Source organism: Gallus gallus, chromosome 1 (genome assembly GCF_016699485.2).
Source record: "Gallus gallus isolate bGalGal1 chromosome 1, bGalGal1.mat.broiler.GRCg7b, whole genome shotgun sequence".
Taxonomy (NCBI): domain Eukaryota; kingdom Metazoa; phylum Chordata; class Aves; order Galliformes; family Phasianidae; genus Gallus; species Gallus gallus.
In genome coordinates this window covers 41,807,341-41,826,403 of record NC_052532.1, presented here as the reverse complement: position 1 = coordinate 41,826,403, position 19,063 = coordinate 41,807,341, and the positions used below count along the sequence as shown (strand labels likewise).

Genomic DNA, 19,063 nt, shown 5'->3' with positions numbered 1-19,063 from the left:
GAAGACCCAAACCTGGGAGAGGAAATAAAATCTACTTTTCCCCAGCCCATTTCCTTCATTTATCATCAGTTTGTTTCTCTTTTTCACTCATCACTTCTTAGATCCAAAAACTAATGTAATTTTTTTCAAAGTTGTATTTCCTAAATGGTCAAGTTTGCTCTTTCTTCTTAGCACTCCCTCTCTTTCAGTATTTCCGTAAGACAGTGTCAATAAAGAGCCAGTTGCACAGACAGCTACAAAAATGTACTTCTTGCTTTGGAGCTTGTCTTGCACAACAAAGCAGTACCAAGACCATGACAAAATTCCTATTTGTAGTGCTGAAGAATAAACAAGGAAACTAAGCTGATGTTCATCTGTACAAAGGATCTTGGACTGGGTATTACCATAACTATTAATATTGTTATCAATAAATATTATTAAAGGCTTGTTTAATTACACCAATGAAGTTTGTAAATAAGAATAAATGTTAAACTGTTCAGTCAGCTTGCAAGGCTGTTTCCAAATATTACATTTCAGATTTAAAAAGTTACTTTTGATTTATGTTAAATACATATGGGGAAGGAAAAAATAAAAATCGGGACGTTAAAAATCTTCAACTAAAACTTGAATGTTTATGCATAAACACACACAAAATCAACTATATTTTTTAAAAACATACTTTTAGGCAACTTATTCAGTTCCTACAAGGATGATAGTAGAAGAATGGTGTTGCAAATGGCACTGGGTGTGGTCATTTTATAATGGTTAATCTTCATGGGAAGCAGTATTTTTTCATAGCAATATTATTTACCTATTATCTAAATCACAATTCCTATGGTCAGAAACATGCCCAATCAAAATCTGTAACCTACTTACTATATAAATTTACAATTGTTCAGTGCCAAAAATGCTTGTTGCTGAAATGGGATGAGATTCAACAAGACCAAATGCCAGGTCCTGCACTTTGGCCACAATAACCCCAGGCAACGCTACAGGCTTGGGGCAGAGTGGCTGGAAGACTGTATAGAGGAAATGGACCTGGGGGTGTTGATTGATGCTAGACTGAACATGAGCCAGCAGTGTGCCCAGGTGGCCAAGAAGGCCAATGGCATCCTGGCTTGTATCAGAAATAGTGTGGCCAGCAGGAACAGGGAAGTAATTGTCCCCCTGTACTCAGCACTGGTGAGGCCGCACCTCGAGTACTGTGCCCAGTTTTGGGCCCCTCGCTGTAAGGAAAACATCGAGGCCCTGGAGCTTGTCCAGAGAAGGGCAACAAAGCTGGTGAGGGGTCTGGAGCACAGGCCTTATGAGGAGCGGCTGAAGGAGCTGGGATTGTTCAGTCTAGAGAAGAGGAGCCTCAGGGGAGACCTTATTGCTCTCTATAACTACCTGATGGGAGGTTGTAGTGAACTGGAGGTCAGCCTCTTCTCTCGGGTGACTAGTGATAGGACTAGAGGGAATGGCTTCAAGCTGCACCAGGGAAGGTTCAGGCTGGACATTAGGAAATACTACTTCTCTGAAAGGGTGGTCAGGCACTGGAATGGGCTGCCCAGAGAGGTGGTGGCGTCATTGACCCTGGAGGTGTTCAAAGAGCGTTTGGATGTTGTGTTGAGGGACATGGTTTAGTGAGAACCATTGGTAATGGGTGAATGGTTGGACTGGATGATCCTGTGGGTCGTTTCCAACCTTAGCGATTCTATGATTCTATGAAATGTGTGACTATATCTTGTTTTCTGGTACAGGCATTAGAACAAAAATACAGTGCTGGACTTAATTCTGGTTAAATTCTTGACAAAGCACTGGTTGCGGATTTCTTATTCTTTTTGATAATTACTATATATGCAAACAAAGCAAAACAAAACTTCCTCATCCTCATTGGCATAAACGTATTTATATATGACAATATATTAATAGTAAATTCAGAGAAACAGAAATAAAACCAATTGAGCATGTGTCATTACACTTCAATTCGTTTCTCAAACCATATTTTAAAGTTGGCCTCGTTCTAATTCTGTTTAGTTCTATCACCTCCCTACTGGTTTTCCACAGAACCAAATAAAATATGAAGAGGCATTAATTAAAAAAATCATTAAGCCTCTTAAGAAGCTTTGTACTCAGTACAGGAAATATCAGCATTTTAGGATCTCATGATCAGTCAATTACACAATATATACACAGTGTTTAATACTTATATCAGATATAATTATAGTAAGGCTGAAAGACTGAAAATCCATGACACAGATTACACTTGTACATTCACATATTCAAGAATATCTAGGAATCTAGGAAAATAAATGTCAAACTTGATATGAGCAACTGAAACACTACTTTTACAATACTCTTCTTTCTACAAATGATACTTCAATATTTTATTTTTGGTGAGTTGGGCTCGTGGAACTCTCTAAGTGTACGGTGTGGTGAATGAGGAATTCTATTTGACTGCCAGACTATCCTTGCCTGCTGTTGGCATTATGAGAGTTAAAACATTTTCCTGTCATTCTCTAGCTTTCCTTTCACTGACATTCTTTGTTAATTTTTTTTCCCCTAAGAAAATTCAAACCAGAAAGACAAAGGACATTATCGAAAACTTAATACTACTTGACCTTGTCACATTAGCCCAGGGCATATGAGAGATATAAATTACAAAGAAGACACAAAAGTAAAATATATTTGAAAAAAAAGCAAGCGATAGTTTCCATCTTTCTGCTCCCATTTAGGGTTGTAGCAGGACAGGACATAGATAGCCACAAAACAAAACAAAACAACAACAACAAACAAAACAAAACAAAAAACCTGTCAGAAAAAAGGATTTAAGAGATTAGAATAGTAGCAAGTATGCAACAGAAAATGAAAACTGCTTTTCTTAACACAGATAGCAGTAACTCTAGGATGGTCCAAATCTTGCCCTCAGTCAGCTTTTCCATAGTCAAAAAAAAAAAAAAAAAAAAAAAAAAGTCACTGATATTCATAAGAAGGGAAAGATAATTAAAAAAAAAAAAAGTATGTTAATCCAGATATTTATGTAATGTTTATTTCTTTTCCACAGTTTAAGCGTAAGAACACTTTAATTATCAATATTCATCATATCTTAAATTAATAATTAACTACAAGGTAGTTAATCTGTCAGTTATTTACTTTTTCTTTCCATGAATAGCCTAGTAAGAAGTACCCTTCATCAGTATTGCACATGGTGCTACAGACTTAGAGATAAACATATGATCAGCAAAAAATTACTGAAAATGATTTTAAAAAAAGTCTAGATTAAGAAGAAGAAGAGAGTGGGGAAGTACAGGACACAACACTGTAAGTAAGTATAACTTCTTCAGGATTGACTGGATTCAATATTCTATGACACTTTCACACATTACGCTGACTCTGGAAAATTTGTTAAATTCTTAAAACAGAATGCCTTACAATGACAGCGAGAAAATAGGTGAAAAAACACATACTATGTATATTTAAGAAGGGAAAACAATATGCATGAAGAAATAATTAATCTGTCTTTTCTTTTAGCGTTTCTATTTTAAAAAATCTATTAAGTAGTATGTATTTAGTTCCAATAACGCATGAGCAACAAGTTCAGAAAGAATTTAATCCTTGTCAAATCAGTTTCCCAGATGGCACAGTAATATTGCAGCTGACTGCATTACTTTAATATTAATTCTTTATATATCACACTTAAGTTATCATAATGAAAACAACAGAAAGCAAAAGGAATTTGGGCATACTAAAACAAATTAAGAGGGATATATTTGTCTATTGTGATGCTGCACAAAAAATGTGAAGACTAATTGAAGAGCAGATTGATTAAGTGTCACTTTGTAGAACTTTTTTTAATTGAAAAATAAATTAACCAATAAGCTACAGAATTAAATGACATTACCTGTAAATAGAAATATCACATGAAATCTTACTGTGCATGTATTTTTTTTCATGCATACCTAAATCTTTATCAGTATTATACAGTATAAGAAAAAAGAAAATGTTCATTTTTAAAACTAACTGAATGTTTGTGCTTTCCAGCTGCTCTAAAAGAAAGTGCATATCTTCATAGACACAGTGCTGCGTAACAAAGCCAAGTAGGTATTCACCACTGACTTCGGTCAACTGTGTATCAACCAACTACATGCTCCTTGTTCAAAAGACACAGCAAAATACTCATTTTGTGGAAAAATTGGTGGCAGTTTTATATTTGATGAACATGTAGTTCAACACAGAATTAACACTAACATGTAGTCAACACGGTTAATTCCTTGTTGCTACACTGTAGGTTTAAAAAAAAACAACATATTTTTGTAGTTCTATCTTTAGCAATTTTGGGTTTATGATACAAAACATCTCAGAAATAAATAACAACAACAACAAAAAGATCTGTAAATTAGTGTAAATATTTTCTTTTTGCAGTACTTCATTTTTTAAAAAAATACAGATTTGCAGTATTACAACTAAACAGGCTTCCTGCAACCAGTAAAAATAAAATGGCACTCAATGCATTCTTAAAAAAAAAAAAAAAAAAAAAAAAGATAATTAAAAAAATCACAAAATAGTACTAGTTGCAGGATGAAAGTAAAGAAACAGCTTTTCTTTCAACAGATTACTCCATTATATTCACTGTTGCTATACTGAACATTGTGTCACTAATGCTATACCACACACATATGGAGCTGCTTATAAGCATACATAAAGCGGGTGTAAAAGTTCAGGCTACCGAAACGCCAGGAATCTGGAGGCCTTTAATGTGCATTTATCTTGCCTTGTTTGTCTCAAAGATTTGATATAAAGTATAGATACATTAAGAAAATAAAGAGAATTGGTGCTTTGTTTTGTTTTGCTAATTTGCAGTTTGCTCATCCATAAATATGTGCTTTCTCTCAGATCAGCAGAAGAACTTTAGTAGATCAGACAGTGTGGCCACTGGACAAACAAAGTAGTGCAATGGATAGTAAATAAAAGTGTAAGATCATGTGACATAAGGTAGATCTACACAGTCAGACCAACAAAACCTGGTTCTTAAGATTTTGTCTTCATGCGGTTTTGAAAATTTTTCATTACAGACATAGCCATAACTAAATGTAAAAAATCAACCCCCCAAAAAACCCCATTAATTCAGAGAACATATTCTGTATATTGTGTGTAACAGTATGTTCTATGTGTTTAGGTGAGACAAATCCTAGTCAGAGTAAACATATCACAAGAAGAAAATACATTTTTTACAATTATTCTTTTTTTCTTTTTTTTTTTTTTTTAACACTCCTGAGAATCTGGTCATTCTAATTCCACAGATATACAGATTAGCCCATAAAATGGAAAAGAAAGACAGTTATGTAATACTTCAGAGCATCATCTAGTTTTATGATGCTTGTTTGGATCCTTCTTTAATAATCTATGCCTTCAAACTGAACCCTTACACTGAAGAATGAAAGAAGGCATGCAGTACTAAAACTTGGTTTTAGGAACATTCATACATCATGTATATGAAATAAAAAAACAGCCTAATGAACATTCAAACTTATACATTTTAGCTCTAGTAGTTATATTCAAAATAGCATTTAAAGTCTGTTTTGAATAAACTAGCTGAGAAATATAAAGTTTGACAGACATACTCTAGAAACAATTGCAAAAGAAAAAAAAAAGGAACTATGGCTTTTATAAAGTTGCAATGCTAAAAAATTATTGTAATATAACATCTAATACAAAAAATACTTTTCATGTTTATTGCTGTTATGAATTTTCATAATTAAAGGTAGCCAGTGCCATAACTTGTCAACAACATGCATTCCAAGAATATCTGAAAAAGATGGTGATATTTTAAGCATACTGAGAATTATACTTATTAGGTAAGTGTTATGTTAGTAAATTGCTCTGTTTCTACTACAGTAATGAAAGAATCTTTCTTTTTTACCTATTGTGAGACAACAAAAGAATCTGCAGTAGTGGCAACCAATATAAAGAAAGCATTCTCACAGAAGAAATGCTATTGTCATCCAAATATAGTTCTCTCAGCAGAACATGATTTTCCAGCCTTGGAAACTAAGTAGAGAAGAGAATATTATTTAAAAACAATATAAGTTAGAGAAACAACAGCAGAATTTTTACCACATGCTTTTCATCAATCATTATTAAATCAATTTCATATTATTCATATCAATTTCATATTATGTACTCACTAGTTGTCAAACAATTGCTACAAATCAGGTGGTAAATATTTTTCAATGTTCTCCACATAGTTTGAAGAGTCAAGAAAAAATTCCCAAAAAGGGAGTCAAGAGCCTTACTCTTAATATTTCATTTCTGCTGCTTATTGATAATAGTTTTTTGCTCCCACTTGTGTAAGAGAATCATTAGCAGTAAAGATGATTAATTGTCTACTTAGCAAACTACCTTTCTATTCAGTCATTCCTGAAAGTAACCTAAACTGGTATGACATCAGGAATGACAATAGTATTTTGTGACATTTTAAACAATCATTATTGCATGATACAAACTGAAGACTACATGTGTCAAACCAATGAAGGAAGTATAATTACTGAGGGATATAAAATACAATTATTGAGTGTCCAATTTTCCAAGGAGCAAAAAAATACTCAGTTACCACTGATGGCAATTTTTGTCTTTGAAAAATCTCTATAAGGAAAACAAAAACAACCAACAAACAACTAATATCCCTGGCAAACAGTGCACACATGATCAACAGACTGAATGACATTACTATTAAGGAAGATGTAGATACAATAAACAATCACTTAATTCAAGGATTTTACCTCCTGAAGGTTATTGCTGTGTAACTTCAGAATTTGAAGTAGTCCACAACTCTCAATGCCTTCAACTTGTGTGAGATGATTGAAAGAACAGTCCAGATGTATGAGAGTAGGTACTTCACAAAGACCTTTTGTGCTAATTAACTGATTATGATCCACAGTTAATTGCTGAAGGTTTTTCAGTGATTCCAAACCACCTGAAAATTAAAAGATATAACCTGAATTAAGCCATGCTAAAATAGAAAAAGCTAGTTTCTACTTACCAAGAAAAGAGGTTTCAATATACTCATGTTATATATAGTAATGATTAGGCTTAGTTGTATACAAGTTTTAAAAAATTATCTGCATTTGACTCTATCAAAAATACGATGTATGTAGTTCATAAATTTCTGATCCTATTAACTAAGTAATAGACCAGTTTACAAACCCCTTGGAAAAGAACATTTTTTTAACTGATAAACTGCACTTACTATGCTTGAGCAATTAATAACTGTCATTAGTTATTACAACACACAACAACATAGTTCTGAATGTACTTTTCTTTCAAGTAATCTTCACAGGTTTGACGTAATACTTTGTCTCATTTTAACCTTACCCGAAGTTTCCATAAGCAAGCTGCACAAGCTTTGCAGAAGTGAATAAACTTCAGGGAATAAACTAGATTATGAGACTGAAGACCATCTTGCACTATCAATTATTTAGAATATGGAAAGGAAAAAATAAGGACAAAAAAGAAGTGAAAGATTAAATACCAAGGCTAGCAGTGCAGTTAAAAACAACAGGCCGTCAAATCACAGTAATTTTAAAAATAGGAAGCATTCAGTCAACATAATGCAATCACATAACACACTGAATATTAAAGAGACAACATCCTGTACATAAAATATCAGATGTTATGTGTTATAACTTAAAAACAGTGTTTCAGATAATAAATATACAGATTTTTAATTATTCTAAAAGAAATTAAAGCATACCCATGACATACTATCATAGTATAATACTTCAAGATCCAGCTCTATATTTTCTTTTTTCCATGTTCAAGTAAGAATAAAAAGGGAATCAGCACCATCTAGTGGCCTCAAAACAATTTCCTTTCGGAGAGCATTAAAATTAATGTCTTCAAGACTTCCTCCAAGAGGAGTATTTAAACTTTCATAGCATAGCAGTATTGGTAAATTTAAAAGCACTGAATTAGCACAGAATGGAACAAAGATTACACATAGAGTAAGAAAAAGCAAGGAGTTAATACAAGATCTGGAAATTTCCTATTTTGCGTACTGCACAAATTGTGTGGTTTTTCTTCACATTTCCTTCTCATCACCTGTCTTAGACAGACAGAACATCACTCAGAACAGACACATCAACACTACAGAACAAGTGGGACCACAATATATTCTGAACTATCAAATACAGTCCAAGAGAAAAATACAAAAGAGAGAATCATATAATACAAACACCTGGTATTTTAATATTTCTTCTGTACACATACAAAATTAAAAATAAGCATGAAAATCTAGTGCACATTTCCAGAAGATACTGTCTGTTTTTCACATGATGCAACCAACAAGAGCAATGGGAAAAGCCATTCTATTAAAAAAAAGCACATGGTTTCAGAAAAAATTGTAGAGAACTCTCAATTAAGTAACACATCAGTTGGCTAAGCAGAGCTCCAATCAATTAACTAGGGTCTCTGGCTTAGCTATCAAGGCAGTTCTGAAGTAACTTCTAAGCATGACAAAGACGAATGATGCAGGAGGACTAAAAAGTGGCTGTGAACACAAAGATGAAAAACATGCACACAAACAAAAATAAATAAAACTGAAAGGTGTTTGATAAAAATCCTTGATGTGCTTTCTTAAAAACAGAAGTCCAAAGAAACATTTAAGAGTAGCTAGTTGTGCACTTTTATTCTTAGCATTGCCGGGATTTTAGCCAGCATACTCAGACAATATAGACAACATAAGAAAGCATACTTTTTGAATCAAGTCAGAACATTATTTTTTCTCTAACTTCTTGTGTAAATCATCCTCCAAATACATAAGCACTGAACTTTAATATACTACTGATTCAATGACCTAGTTTGTGAGCATACATCCTTAAGTGAAAAAGCATAACAGATGTATTTCTCATACTTTTATTGTTATTTTAAGGGTTTTCTGGTAACTCTCATTTTTCATCCTACTGATGCTATATTTTAACAAGAGGAAAGAAGAAGAGAAAAAATGAGCATGCCTGATGTGTCCAACGAGTTACTAAAACACAAGTATTATAAATAAGTGTAGCAACCAACAAAAACAAAAAGCAACACCATATGCCCTTTTTTAAAGATGGATTAACAGAGCACACTGCATTGTATTGCAGCTGTGAAAGACTGATTCCAAACCAATTTCAGTGAATGTTTACTCAGTCAAATTCATCAGAAACTTAGTAAATGTAACATCACATTGAACAAAACAGGAAGTACAACAGGATTTTACTGTACATGTTCCATACAAAGATACAGTTCCACACAGTTGCTCCAATCCTAAAGTTCGTTCTTAAAGTAATCTTTCAGACATTTCTACCAAATGAGGTACGCCTGAAAGAACGATCACAAAGACAAAGCATTTTATAACTCTTTTTTTCATCATTTCCCATTAGGATACTGATATGATTTTATAGTAAACGTTGATACTTCAGTATCTTTATTTGTAAGTAATATAAATTCTTCATAAATACGATGATTTCAATTTTTCATATAGTAGAAAAAAAACCCACAATAAATATCAGTATGAACCCTAAATTTATAGACTGTTTGAATGTATCAACATCTTTTTTTTTTAGATTTCCTATTTCTATTTGCAATACACTTGCTATTACAGAATTTCACTACGTATCTTCATACTGTCACAACTGTGTGTTTGATGGCTGTTTTTATTTTTAATAAAAATCTCTCAAGTGATTGTTTCATTCAGCAGCTTAAAAATCGTTTTAAGTTGTTTTCCAGCTGTACAGCTAGGTCTCCACTACACACACTTCAAAAAGAATTAATAGTATAAATCAAGGCAAATGAAATAAAACATCAAAATCTCCCTAATTTTTTTTTTACTCCCTATTCAGATGTCTTTCCAAATACTGCTTTCAGATTCAGCACAGACAAAGAATACAGCTAGAAATTTGCCTTTTTAGTCATCTCTCAAATATTTTGCAATTTATACACAAAACTTTGCCACATGGAATTTCTTCTTGATAATAAGAATGTATTACTTTAATGGACAAATTTCTGAAGATTAATTAATGCTAGTATTGTAACCCTCAAGTGATATAGTGATTTCTATTTTAGTGGCCTGTAAGAGACTATTCTTTTATATCATTGACTCAAAGTTTGCTGAGGAACAAGTCCAGGCAAGTCCTGGGCAAAGGCAGAGAAATCTTTTGTCTTGAGGACACTGATGGACAGGTCCTGGCTAAGGATTGTGAAATCCTTTAAGGAGCACAGATGGACAAGGCCAGGGGCATCGAGAGAGAGATAAGCTGCCGCTAATGGCCGGGAAACGGTCTTTTTGTGTGGACTTATCTCAAGGAAAATGGCCATCTCAGGAGGTATGCACAGGACTCTTGCTCAAGCCCCCAGGAATGTCACGTAGGCAGCAGAAAATGGAGGATAAAAGAGGGTCCAATAACCACAACGGTGGAAGCTGATCCTTCACCACAACCACGGCAACGGGAGAGGCTTATCTCTCACCACGACAGACTTGAGGGGTTCTCTGCCAACTGATCTCTCACCGCAACGTGTAGACGGATCTCTACGTGGAGACTGATCTCTCACCACGACACGAGCTTCCTGCCTTCCGATCCTCCTCTACGGACCGTTTGCTGACGGACTTCCCTGGGCCTGCTACCTGAGACCTGCTGCTTCCTCCCTGGCCTGCATCCTCTCGCTGCCCCAGACCGGCCTCGCTGCTCCTGCCCTTCGGCCTCGGACCGTCGGAACGTCGTGCAAACGGGACTGCTGCCGGATCCTGGTGGTGACTATCCCCGCTTTACGCAATTCTTGCCTCTTTCTATCTTTTCTATCGCTCGCCTTCCCTTCCCCATTACCCCAATCCTTAATAGTGTCCGTCCTCCCCTTTCCCCATCTCCCTTATTAACATTTGTAATAAACTGGTCGGACCAACATTTGAACCGCTGTTTCTTAATCTCACGCCGGGCATACATATTTCAAAGAACCTCCTCTCCCTCCTATAAATTGGAGCGAGACATGGCCTTTACAAATACCACAGCATATCATGTACCAAAACCCAAGACATTAGAGCCATAGGGAAGCTGTTAAATCTAGGTCTGTTCAACCTACTATAATACTTACCTGGGGAATATTTGTTCCTTTCTTCCTGGAGAGCTTCTTTTCTTGTAACATTCTGGCAATTTTCTACTAGCTTTTCTCAACTATTAATGCTGCTTTTGAGGGACCGCTAATGGTCTTCCCTCCATATATGATTCTAAAACAAAAAAGAAACCTAGCTTCTCCACTTAAGTACAGCAAGGATGACAGTGCTACTCTTTCTGATTTTCTGTCAGTCGAAGAAGCTCTAGATCCCAATTACTAATACTCTATACAAAATCTATATAGCACAAGGCTTACGATACAATTTTTTTATGGCTTGCCAGAAGCCTCTTAGGCACTTCACAGGCAGAGAGGCAGTGCAACAGAGAGAGAAGCAAGTTCTTGTTCACTACATGAAAAATTCCTGGCTGGCCAACAGGTATCTCTTGGTCCCAAGTTTTTAAGTACAGATGCATCTGTTGTCTGTGGGTTGTCTGCATGCTAAGTGGTCCATAATCTGCCAGACCTAACAAATATTATTTACAAATGCAATTTGTTATAACAGGTGTTGGCATACTAGATGTGCCTAAAAGGGTTGCATGACTGCACGTTAAACTCTTTTTTTTTTTTTTTTTTTTTTCCAGCTTTGGGGCAATCAGCAGCAACGAAGAGCAAGAGAGGGAATTAAGTATAGAACAATAGTTTGGAACCAGAATGGGCAGCATGCTAGCAGAAGGAAAGGTTGTGGTCTGGTGTTAGTGTGGTTAGCATGCTCAGGTAATGATTTATACATAGAAATACTGTAGCTAAGACATGCTACAAATAAATGTGAAGTTGAGTACAATTTAAAATACAGGTGTGTCCTAAATCCATTTCTTCATTTGCCTTGGCTTAGCTGTTGGCTGGCTCTGAATCTAAGGGAAATATAACCTTGCATATACGCAGCACAAGCATTCAGTTATTCAAACTGAAATAACATTTCATTAATTTTCTTACCAATCCGAGTGATTCTATTGTAGGAAAGTTCAAGATTCTGGAGATTTATGCAACCATCCAAGCCAGAAATTGATGAAAGGTGGTTCTTATTCAGAATCAGAATACAGAGATTTTCCAGATTTTCACAGTCAATTACCTGAATGTTGTTTTCCTGTAACAAAGAAAACAGGAATGTTAAATTGCATCCACAGTGAATCAGCAGAATTAAATGTAAAAATATAGTAGATTATCACCATTTTTACCTTAAACTTCTAGCTAGGGGTAAGGGCATCTCTATTTTTTTCCATTAAGAAAATAAGTTAATGAATCAGAACCTGCATTTCTGTGTTCAACTGGTATAGAACAAAGATGTATCTCACACTGCATTCTGACTCTGAAAACACCCAAAAGCTGAAACAAAAAGTGTAAAGAGAATCTGAGGACACAGGGGTATTTTCCAAATACACTTTACTAGCTTCTCAAAGCGTGGGAGACTGAACTGAAAAATCCATAGCTGCCCTTGCTGTTTGTTTTCACTTTTCCGCCAGCAGATACTCGAGAAAACAAAACAAAACAAAAATTAAATTCCTTGCCTTTGCAACCAACAGATTAAGCCAAAAAGACTCATTCCTATTCCTACCAAGATTTAGGTGCTAGCTTCAGCTGCAGGCAAAGATGCACTAACGCTTCCTTTGGAAGCCACAACACTGACTCCTCACAAAAGAGGCTGTTTCTTCATTAAGACTGCATGGAAGACAACAGCTTAATCAGCCAGCATAGTCAAAGTATTATTATCAGTGTATATTACTAAGGTATGAGTAAAGCATAAGTAAAAGTGAATATTCTAAAAGTCTCCTTCATCAAAATAGTGAGACAATCCTACATACTATTTTGAGTATAAAATTTCATAATAAAATAAAAATGAAATTAAATGAAAACAACAAGAAAAAAATGAAACAGTTCTGTACACAACATTATTTGATCTAGAATTTTTTGCATATAAATACCAGCCTTAGAAAGACTGTCAGCTTAGACATGCATTTTATGCTCTCATATTACTACTGTGCTTTCATAAATCAATGTACCAAAAATCAATGAATCACAGAAACTACATTCTGAATAGATAAGGCAACTGAGAAAAGTAAAGAAAAAAATATATTGGAAAGAACAGATGTTGCTTACTCACAAGTCTACTGTGAATAATGAGGGCACACTTTCTTATAAATGTATTTAAACAACATGAAAGAAAATTGAAGTTGTTTCATGTAAACTAAATTTCAGAACTAAGATGCACCATGCAGAAAAATGTTTTCTATCATCATTAAAAGTTAAATTAAAGTTAATTAAAAGTTAAATTAAAGTTAAATAAATGTTGGATAACGTGCAGTAACAAGTACCCAGAGATCATGTCTCTAGTGTAACATGGCATATAATTCCTAGAGCATTTATGTGAGTAATTTTCAGTTTAAAAATCCAGGGGTTGCATTTCAAAGGACCTACTCCTGCCTAAGCTAAACACCTGCTATAGTGAACAGTACCTACCTATTTATTCGAGACCTCAGATAGTCTGAGGTAATGAACACCTTATCAATCAAGTCATAGCAATACTAATTACTATATTAGTATATAATATTAGGTTGATGCTATCACTTTTCTTAGTGTAGTTTGATTCATTGGTGGGATGCTGTTTTAGTGAAATGCAAATTGCTATGTACAATGCAAATCTGCTTCTGTAACTCAGTTTATTTTGGGGAGTACTTTATTGATATTCCTATGCTTTTTTCAAAGCACTAAAATGTACATCCTGTCCAGGGTGGCAGTAAGAGCAAACCACAAGCTCTGACCCTCTCAAAAATGTTTTCCAATCTAGATGATTCTATCTTTCTATGACTCTATACTAATTTGGATGCAATTGCACAGCCACCTGAACAGCAACACTGACAGCTTTCACCCAGTTATGATAAAGAATCAAATATGCTTAGTACCTCCACGTTGATATACTTCAGGTCTTTGCAGCTACTTAGTCCTTCCAGTGCAACTAATCCACAGCGTCTCAGAGTCAAAACTTGTAGATTTGAACACTGTGACAGTGTCGAGAGGCTACAAGCTGGCAAATCTTCAAGTGTAAGTGTTGTGATCTGCATGATAATTAATGTGATAAACAAGATTAACTGTTACTATATTGAACATTTATTATAGAATACCATATTCTGGTTACTTTCTGGTTACAAAACTACATTTTATTGACACTTTTGAGAATGCAAACAACAAGTACATTAATCCTTTCACATTGATAGGTCTGATCTATTAAATGGGAAAAAAACATAAAAAGACAGTTTGATTTTAATATTCACTTTTAAATAAATAAAACTGATGTTGTACTAATGATACTGAATTTTAATGGAAAATTAAAACTAAGAAAATATATTAATAGCATCAATTAATTCTCATCATGCTACCACGAGTGCACGTGAACAGATGGAAATAGTTCATACTGAAGGAGTATGTAGTCCAGTATGTCACCTCAGAGTGGATATGAAGATGAGAGCACAGAGAAAGCATACAGTGATACTCCATAACTGCTGGGAACCAATGTATTCTTTATGGCAAAACACCATCTATAAGTTGACCATCAATTATGCCTTGATTCTGGAAAAGACTAGTCTTTCTCAAAATTCTGAAGACAGATGCGGAAGGAGCTTAAATGCAGAGCTATATACAAAAGCAAAGCCATTTTATTTTAGCTGAAAAAAGAAGCTAAGATCTCCTGCATTCTATAATCTTATGATACTATATCTGAAGACACATCACTCTGCTCCAAAATGATCATCAACAGGAATTCAAACATCATTTTCATTGGCCTTATTTGCCACTTGTGCATAGGAACAATTCCCACTGAAATCTACATGCTCCCCAATGATAATTTTCTCCTCCAAAATAGCACTTCTTTTCCAAAATAGCATTCTGCTTTTTTTAAAAACAAACAAACACCATAATAGCAACAAAAAACACAATCAATGAAGTAAAAAACCAAACAAAAAAAAAACAACCAAAAAAACCACCAAAAAACAAACAAACAAACAAACAAAAAACAGTGATGGTTTAGCTTCCAATTTTATTCTAAATCTATACAGTTACCTGCTGCAGAGTACTCCAAGGACCACTATGAATTATCTTCTGTATACTTAATGGAGGCATCTTGCTAACTGAAGTTTTCCTTGACCGTTTTTTAATATTTGGTATTTTTCTTTGGTTTTCTTCATATACTTTAGACCAAGATTCACATGTGGTCATCCAATTTGTCCTCTTTTTTTCAATATCATTGGGAAGAATTAAACTATTGGAACACTTAGACACCTCTTGAACTGTGTCCCAGTTCTTTATAACTTCCTCATTAGCATCTTCCATTGGAAATACAGTTTTCTCTATTGTTTCAGACTGAGAAAATTGATCTTGGTCATCTGCATTTGACTGGGCATTTGATTGACTGCTGCATGTATCATTTGACTTACTTTCTACCCTGTAATTTGCTCCAAAATCAACAGATTCATCCTTCAAAGTGTGGATAATTGAAGCTTCTTTATTAAGTTCTTTTGTTTGTGAGTAATTTTCTTCTACATATGTTATCAAATTAATACATATGTTTTCATTATTCACTCGTGAAGAGTCCTCCTTCTCAGAGACTAACACAGTCAGTGTTGGTGTCAATTTTCTTTCCGTTGAAATCATCCCACTGTTTGTTTCACCCATTATATCAGTCTGCTCTTCTTGTTCCTCTACTTGCTTATTTAGTTCCTTTTTCTCATCTCTTATAACATCCTTATTTTCTGTCAATTTATTCTCTTTTATGTTTTCTTTGTTACTTTCTCCATTTTCAGTTATCATAGCTTTATCTATTTTTTCTCTTAGTTTTCTCTGTTCTTCTCTTATTTTCAGCTGTTTTTCTCTTTCAAGTCTCAGGCTTGCTTTCTTTTTTTCATATTCCTTACGTCTCCCTACCTGTTCCAAATACTTCTGTCTTTCTAGCTCTTCTTGCCTCTTTTTCTCCTCTTTTTTATTTTGCATCCTTTCTTCCATTCGCCTCCTCATTTTTTCCTCTCTTACTTTCATTTCTCTCTCAATTTCTTCTTGTATTTTCTTTTTCTTTTTTATTTCATCTTTCCATTGTTTTAAGATGGGAGCATACTCTTTATGGACTAAATAGGCTCTAAATCTAGCTTGGATTTTCACAGCTGCTGTATTCCGTTGTTCTGTCAGGTGTTTACATTCTTTTGCTTCCTGCTCTTCAAATGCCCTTTTCTCCTGTTCCATTTGAAGCTGTAACTTCATGATTAATTCCTAGGCCAAAATAACAATTATGATAGACTTCAACCACTTTTAAAACAGGGCAGGTGTTGGCACAAGTTTACTATTAATAGACAGCAATTGGTGTATTAGCTGTTATAGAATAACATATATTCTCTAATATGACAGTAACCTCATAGTCTTTTGAGAAAAGGTCACTGTACAACTTTACCTCGTGTTGCATCATTTTGTCTCTCCAAGCTTTCTTTTCCTTCTGTAACTCATCTTCCATCAAAGCTTGTTGTTTCTGCAAAATAAATCAACTTAAATGATTATTGTACAAAACCTATTGTACAAAATAACCTCCTTCAACTCCTCCATCTTGACTTTAAAATTACCCACTTTGGTGGATGAATGCCTGCATTCAAATGAGAAACTCAGCTGTACAAATATTAAAATAAACAATTTGGCATTCAAATTAATGCAGATTTGGTCTAGTACTTTAAGATGTGTACCTTCAGAGAGTTACCATCTCAGTATTTGGTCCAAACAACTGCCACTCTCCTCTGCACTACTGTACTACTTCAAATTCTGTACTATTGAAAATGAAAGCTATGCATATGAAAACACTATTCAAAGAAGAGGTACATTATAGCAGCAACATAACAGAAATAAAAGTTCTGAAAGTAGCATAAACATCAACTCTGTGCTGGTATGTTACTGATAATCCTAAAATCTTTCAAACAGGAATTTTGTTCAGTGAAGTTGAAGGAAAGTTTTTAACTGAAATTGTTTGCCAGGGGAAGAAAAAACAAAAGTCTGTGTCTGGAATTACATCTGATTGACAATTAACAGAGAATAACTACATAAAAACCAGAGGCTGATCCAGAACCACCTGACTCCTGGTGGAAGCAAGATAAATCAGTATCAGCCAAATTAAATATACAGTAGTACGTGAGGAGCCAGTATAAACAAGCCAGCTCTTCTTTCACCCTAGAGCCAGGTACATAAACATTGCTTTTCATGCATGTTCAGAAACATGGAAGTCTCAATTCTTCTCTAATGGAGAAGGTTACTCTACATCTTTCACCTCTGTAAAGTGTGCTAGTTATAGAGTTACCAAATTATCACAGGAGGAACATGACACAATCCATTTTGTCTAGAGAAAGAAAGCCATTCTCCATCTAAAAATGATTCAGGAAATCAAAGAGAAGAGAAAAAACAATTCTGTGGCCTGCTGAAAACAGAGCTATCTCAGACACTTCATTGACTTTTAGAGATCAAGAGTCTTTTCACTTACTAAGTCCTTTCTTAATTTTGGTGACTTGAATTACCTTGCTGCAGCCAAGATGCTCAGCTCTTAACAAATCAGTTATCTGAATATGAAGTATTAACATGTCTCCTACTACAGAAATATTTAGGCTAAATAAGAAAGTATCTTGCCCTCACAAATACAATGACTGAAGATTAAATTATTTAATTTTCTCATTCTCTTTTGTGGAGAATTACCAAATTTTTTCCTTTGGTATGGACTCTACACAATGGTAAAACATGACTAGATTCTCCTATAATGCAACCAAAGTGTAAAGCCATATTCCATCATGATGGAGCTCAGTAAATGAATCCTGAGACAGTCTCCTAGACACAGACAATAAAAGGGAGTACTGTAACTTCTACCCAGATGAAGCCCAACATGAGCATTTATGAATGAAATGATTTTGGCTCGAATTACTTTACCTATGATTTTTTATCTAAATGTGTATCTGGAGTGGGTGATCCAAAGTACCTTCTATTAACACACAGTGGCCACTTTTTGTTTGTGAGTAATTTAGTACAACTCTGATTTCCAGTACTATGGCTGGTGTGGTATTGTACAAATTTTGTACAGGCAAAGTCAAAAGAATAACTTACCATTTAACATAGGTTCACTGTCAATCAACGCCATAAAAAAGGTATCTCAACAGATAGTACTTAAATATGACTTATGTGTCCGTTTAGTGTCAGAAAGGGTAGGTAGAGTTTAGGATGATCATACAATCTGGAACAGCACTCTCTTTTTCACATTAGATGTTGAATTCAATTAATCTAGGTGGCAAAACCATTATTTAAGTATCATTAATCACCTTGTGCAGAAGCTCTAACTCCATTCTTTCAGCCTCAAATTTCTCCAGATGCTGCACCCTTCTGGCATGTTCTTCTTCATTCTGCTTTTCCTGTGCTTCTCTCTCAGCTTTCCACTTTTTCCTCTTGTCATCTTCAATCTCACTTTGTCGTTTTTCCCACTGTTGAAATTCTTGTCTACATTTTTCTTCTACTTCATGATAAGTAAGGCTCATGTTCATTTCAATATCAGCTACAAATTTGTAATCAAGCAAGCAAGCAAACCTTTATTTAATAATAAGCTTTGGAGGACTTGATGGTCTTAATGCATTGACAAGCAAATACAACCTAAAGGATCCTGAGCTGATAATAGCCAGCAATATATATCCCCAAGGAAATCAGAGCTACAATGAGCAATGAGAATTTATACTGTACCTAATGAACTACTTTGAACACTTATTATTACAACCTCTGACACTGCCACAGCCATATCTATTCTACCAGTGTGTGTGCCAGGATTACACTTGGTGTTCAGGATAAATGCCTTCTCTGGCTGCTAGCAGAAGTTTTTATATCTGATGTGTTCCACTCAAAAACATGCAAAGGCTGAGGCAAATGGACACAATCCAAACTAATGTGACTGTAAAAAATAAAGCAAGCTGTG

The 19,063-nt window shown here is 34.7% G+C and overlaps 1 protein-coding gene across 4 annotated transcripts in view; it reads right to left on the bottom strand.

The window, feature by feature from the left end:
* LRRIQ1 (leucine rich repeats and IQ motif containing 1) overlaps nt 1-19,063 on the bottom strand; it is a 99,422-nt gene that overhangs the window by 76,778 nt on the left and 3,581 nt on the right. For all 4 annotated transcript variants that reach the window (XM_025154558.3, XM_040655079.2, XM_040655065.2 and 1 more), the window contains exons 6-12: nt 18,423-18,652; nt 16,532-16,606; nt 15,154-16,353; nt 14,001-14,153; nt 12,037-12,187; nt 6,741-6,934; nt 5,882-6,009 (exon numbers count right to left, since the gene is read on the bottom strand). In XM_025154558.3, coding sequence (XP_025010326.2) covers nt 5,882-6,009; nt 6,741-6,934; nt 12,037-12,187; nt 14,001-14,153; nt 15,154-16,353; nt 16,532-16,606; nt 18,423-18,652 — 2,131 coding nt within the window. The remainder of the gene's footprint in view (nt 1-5,881; nt 6,010-6,740; nt 6,935-12,036; nt 12,188-14,000; nt 14,154-15,153; nt 16,354-16,531; nt 16,607-18,422; nt 18,653-19,063) is intronic.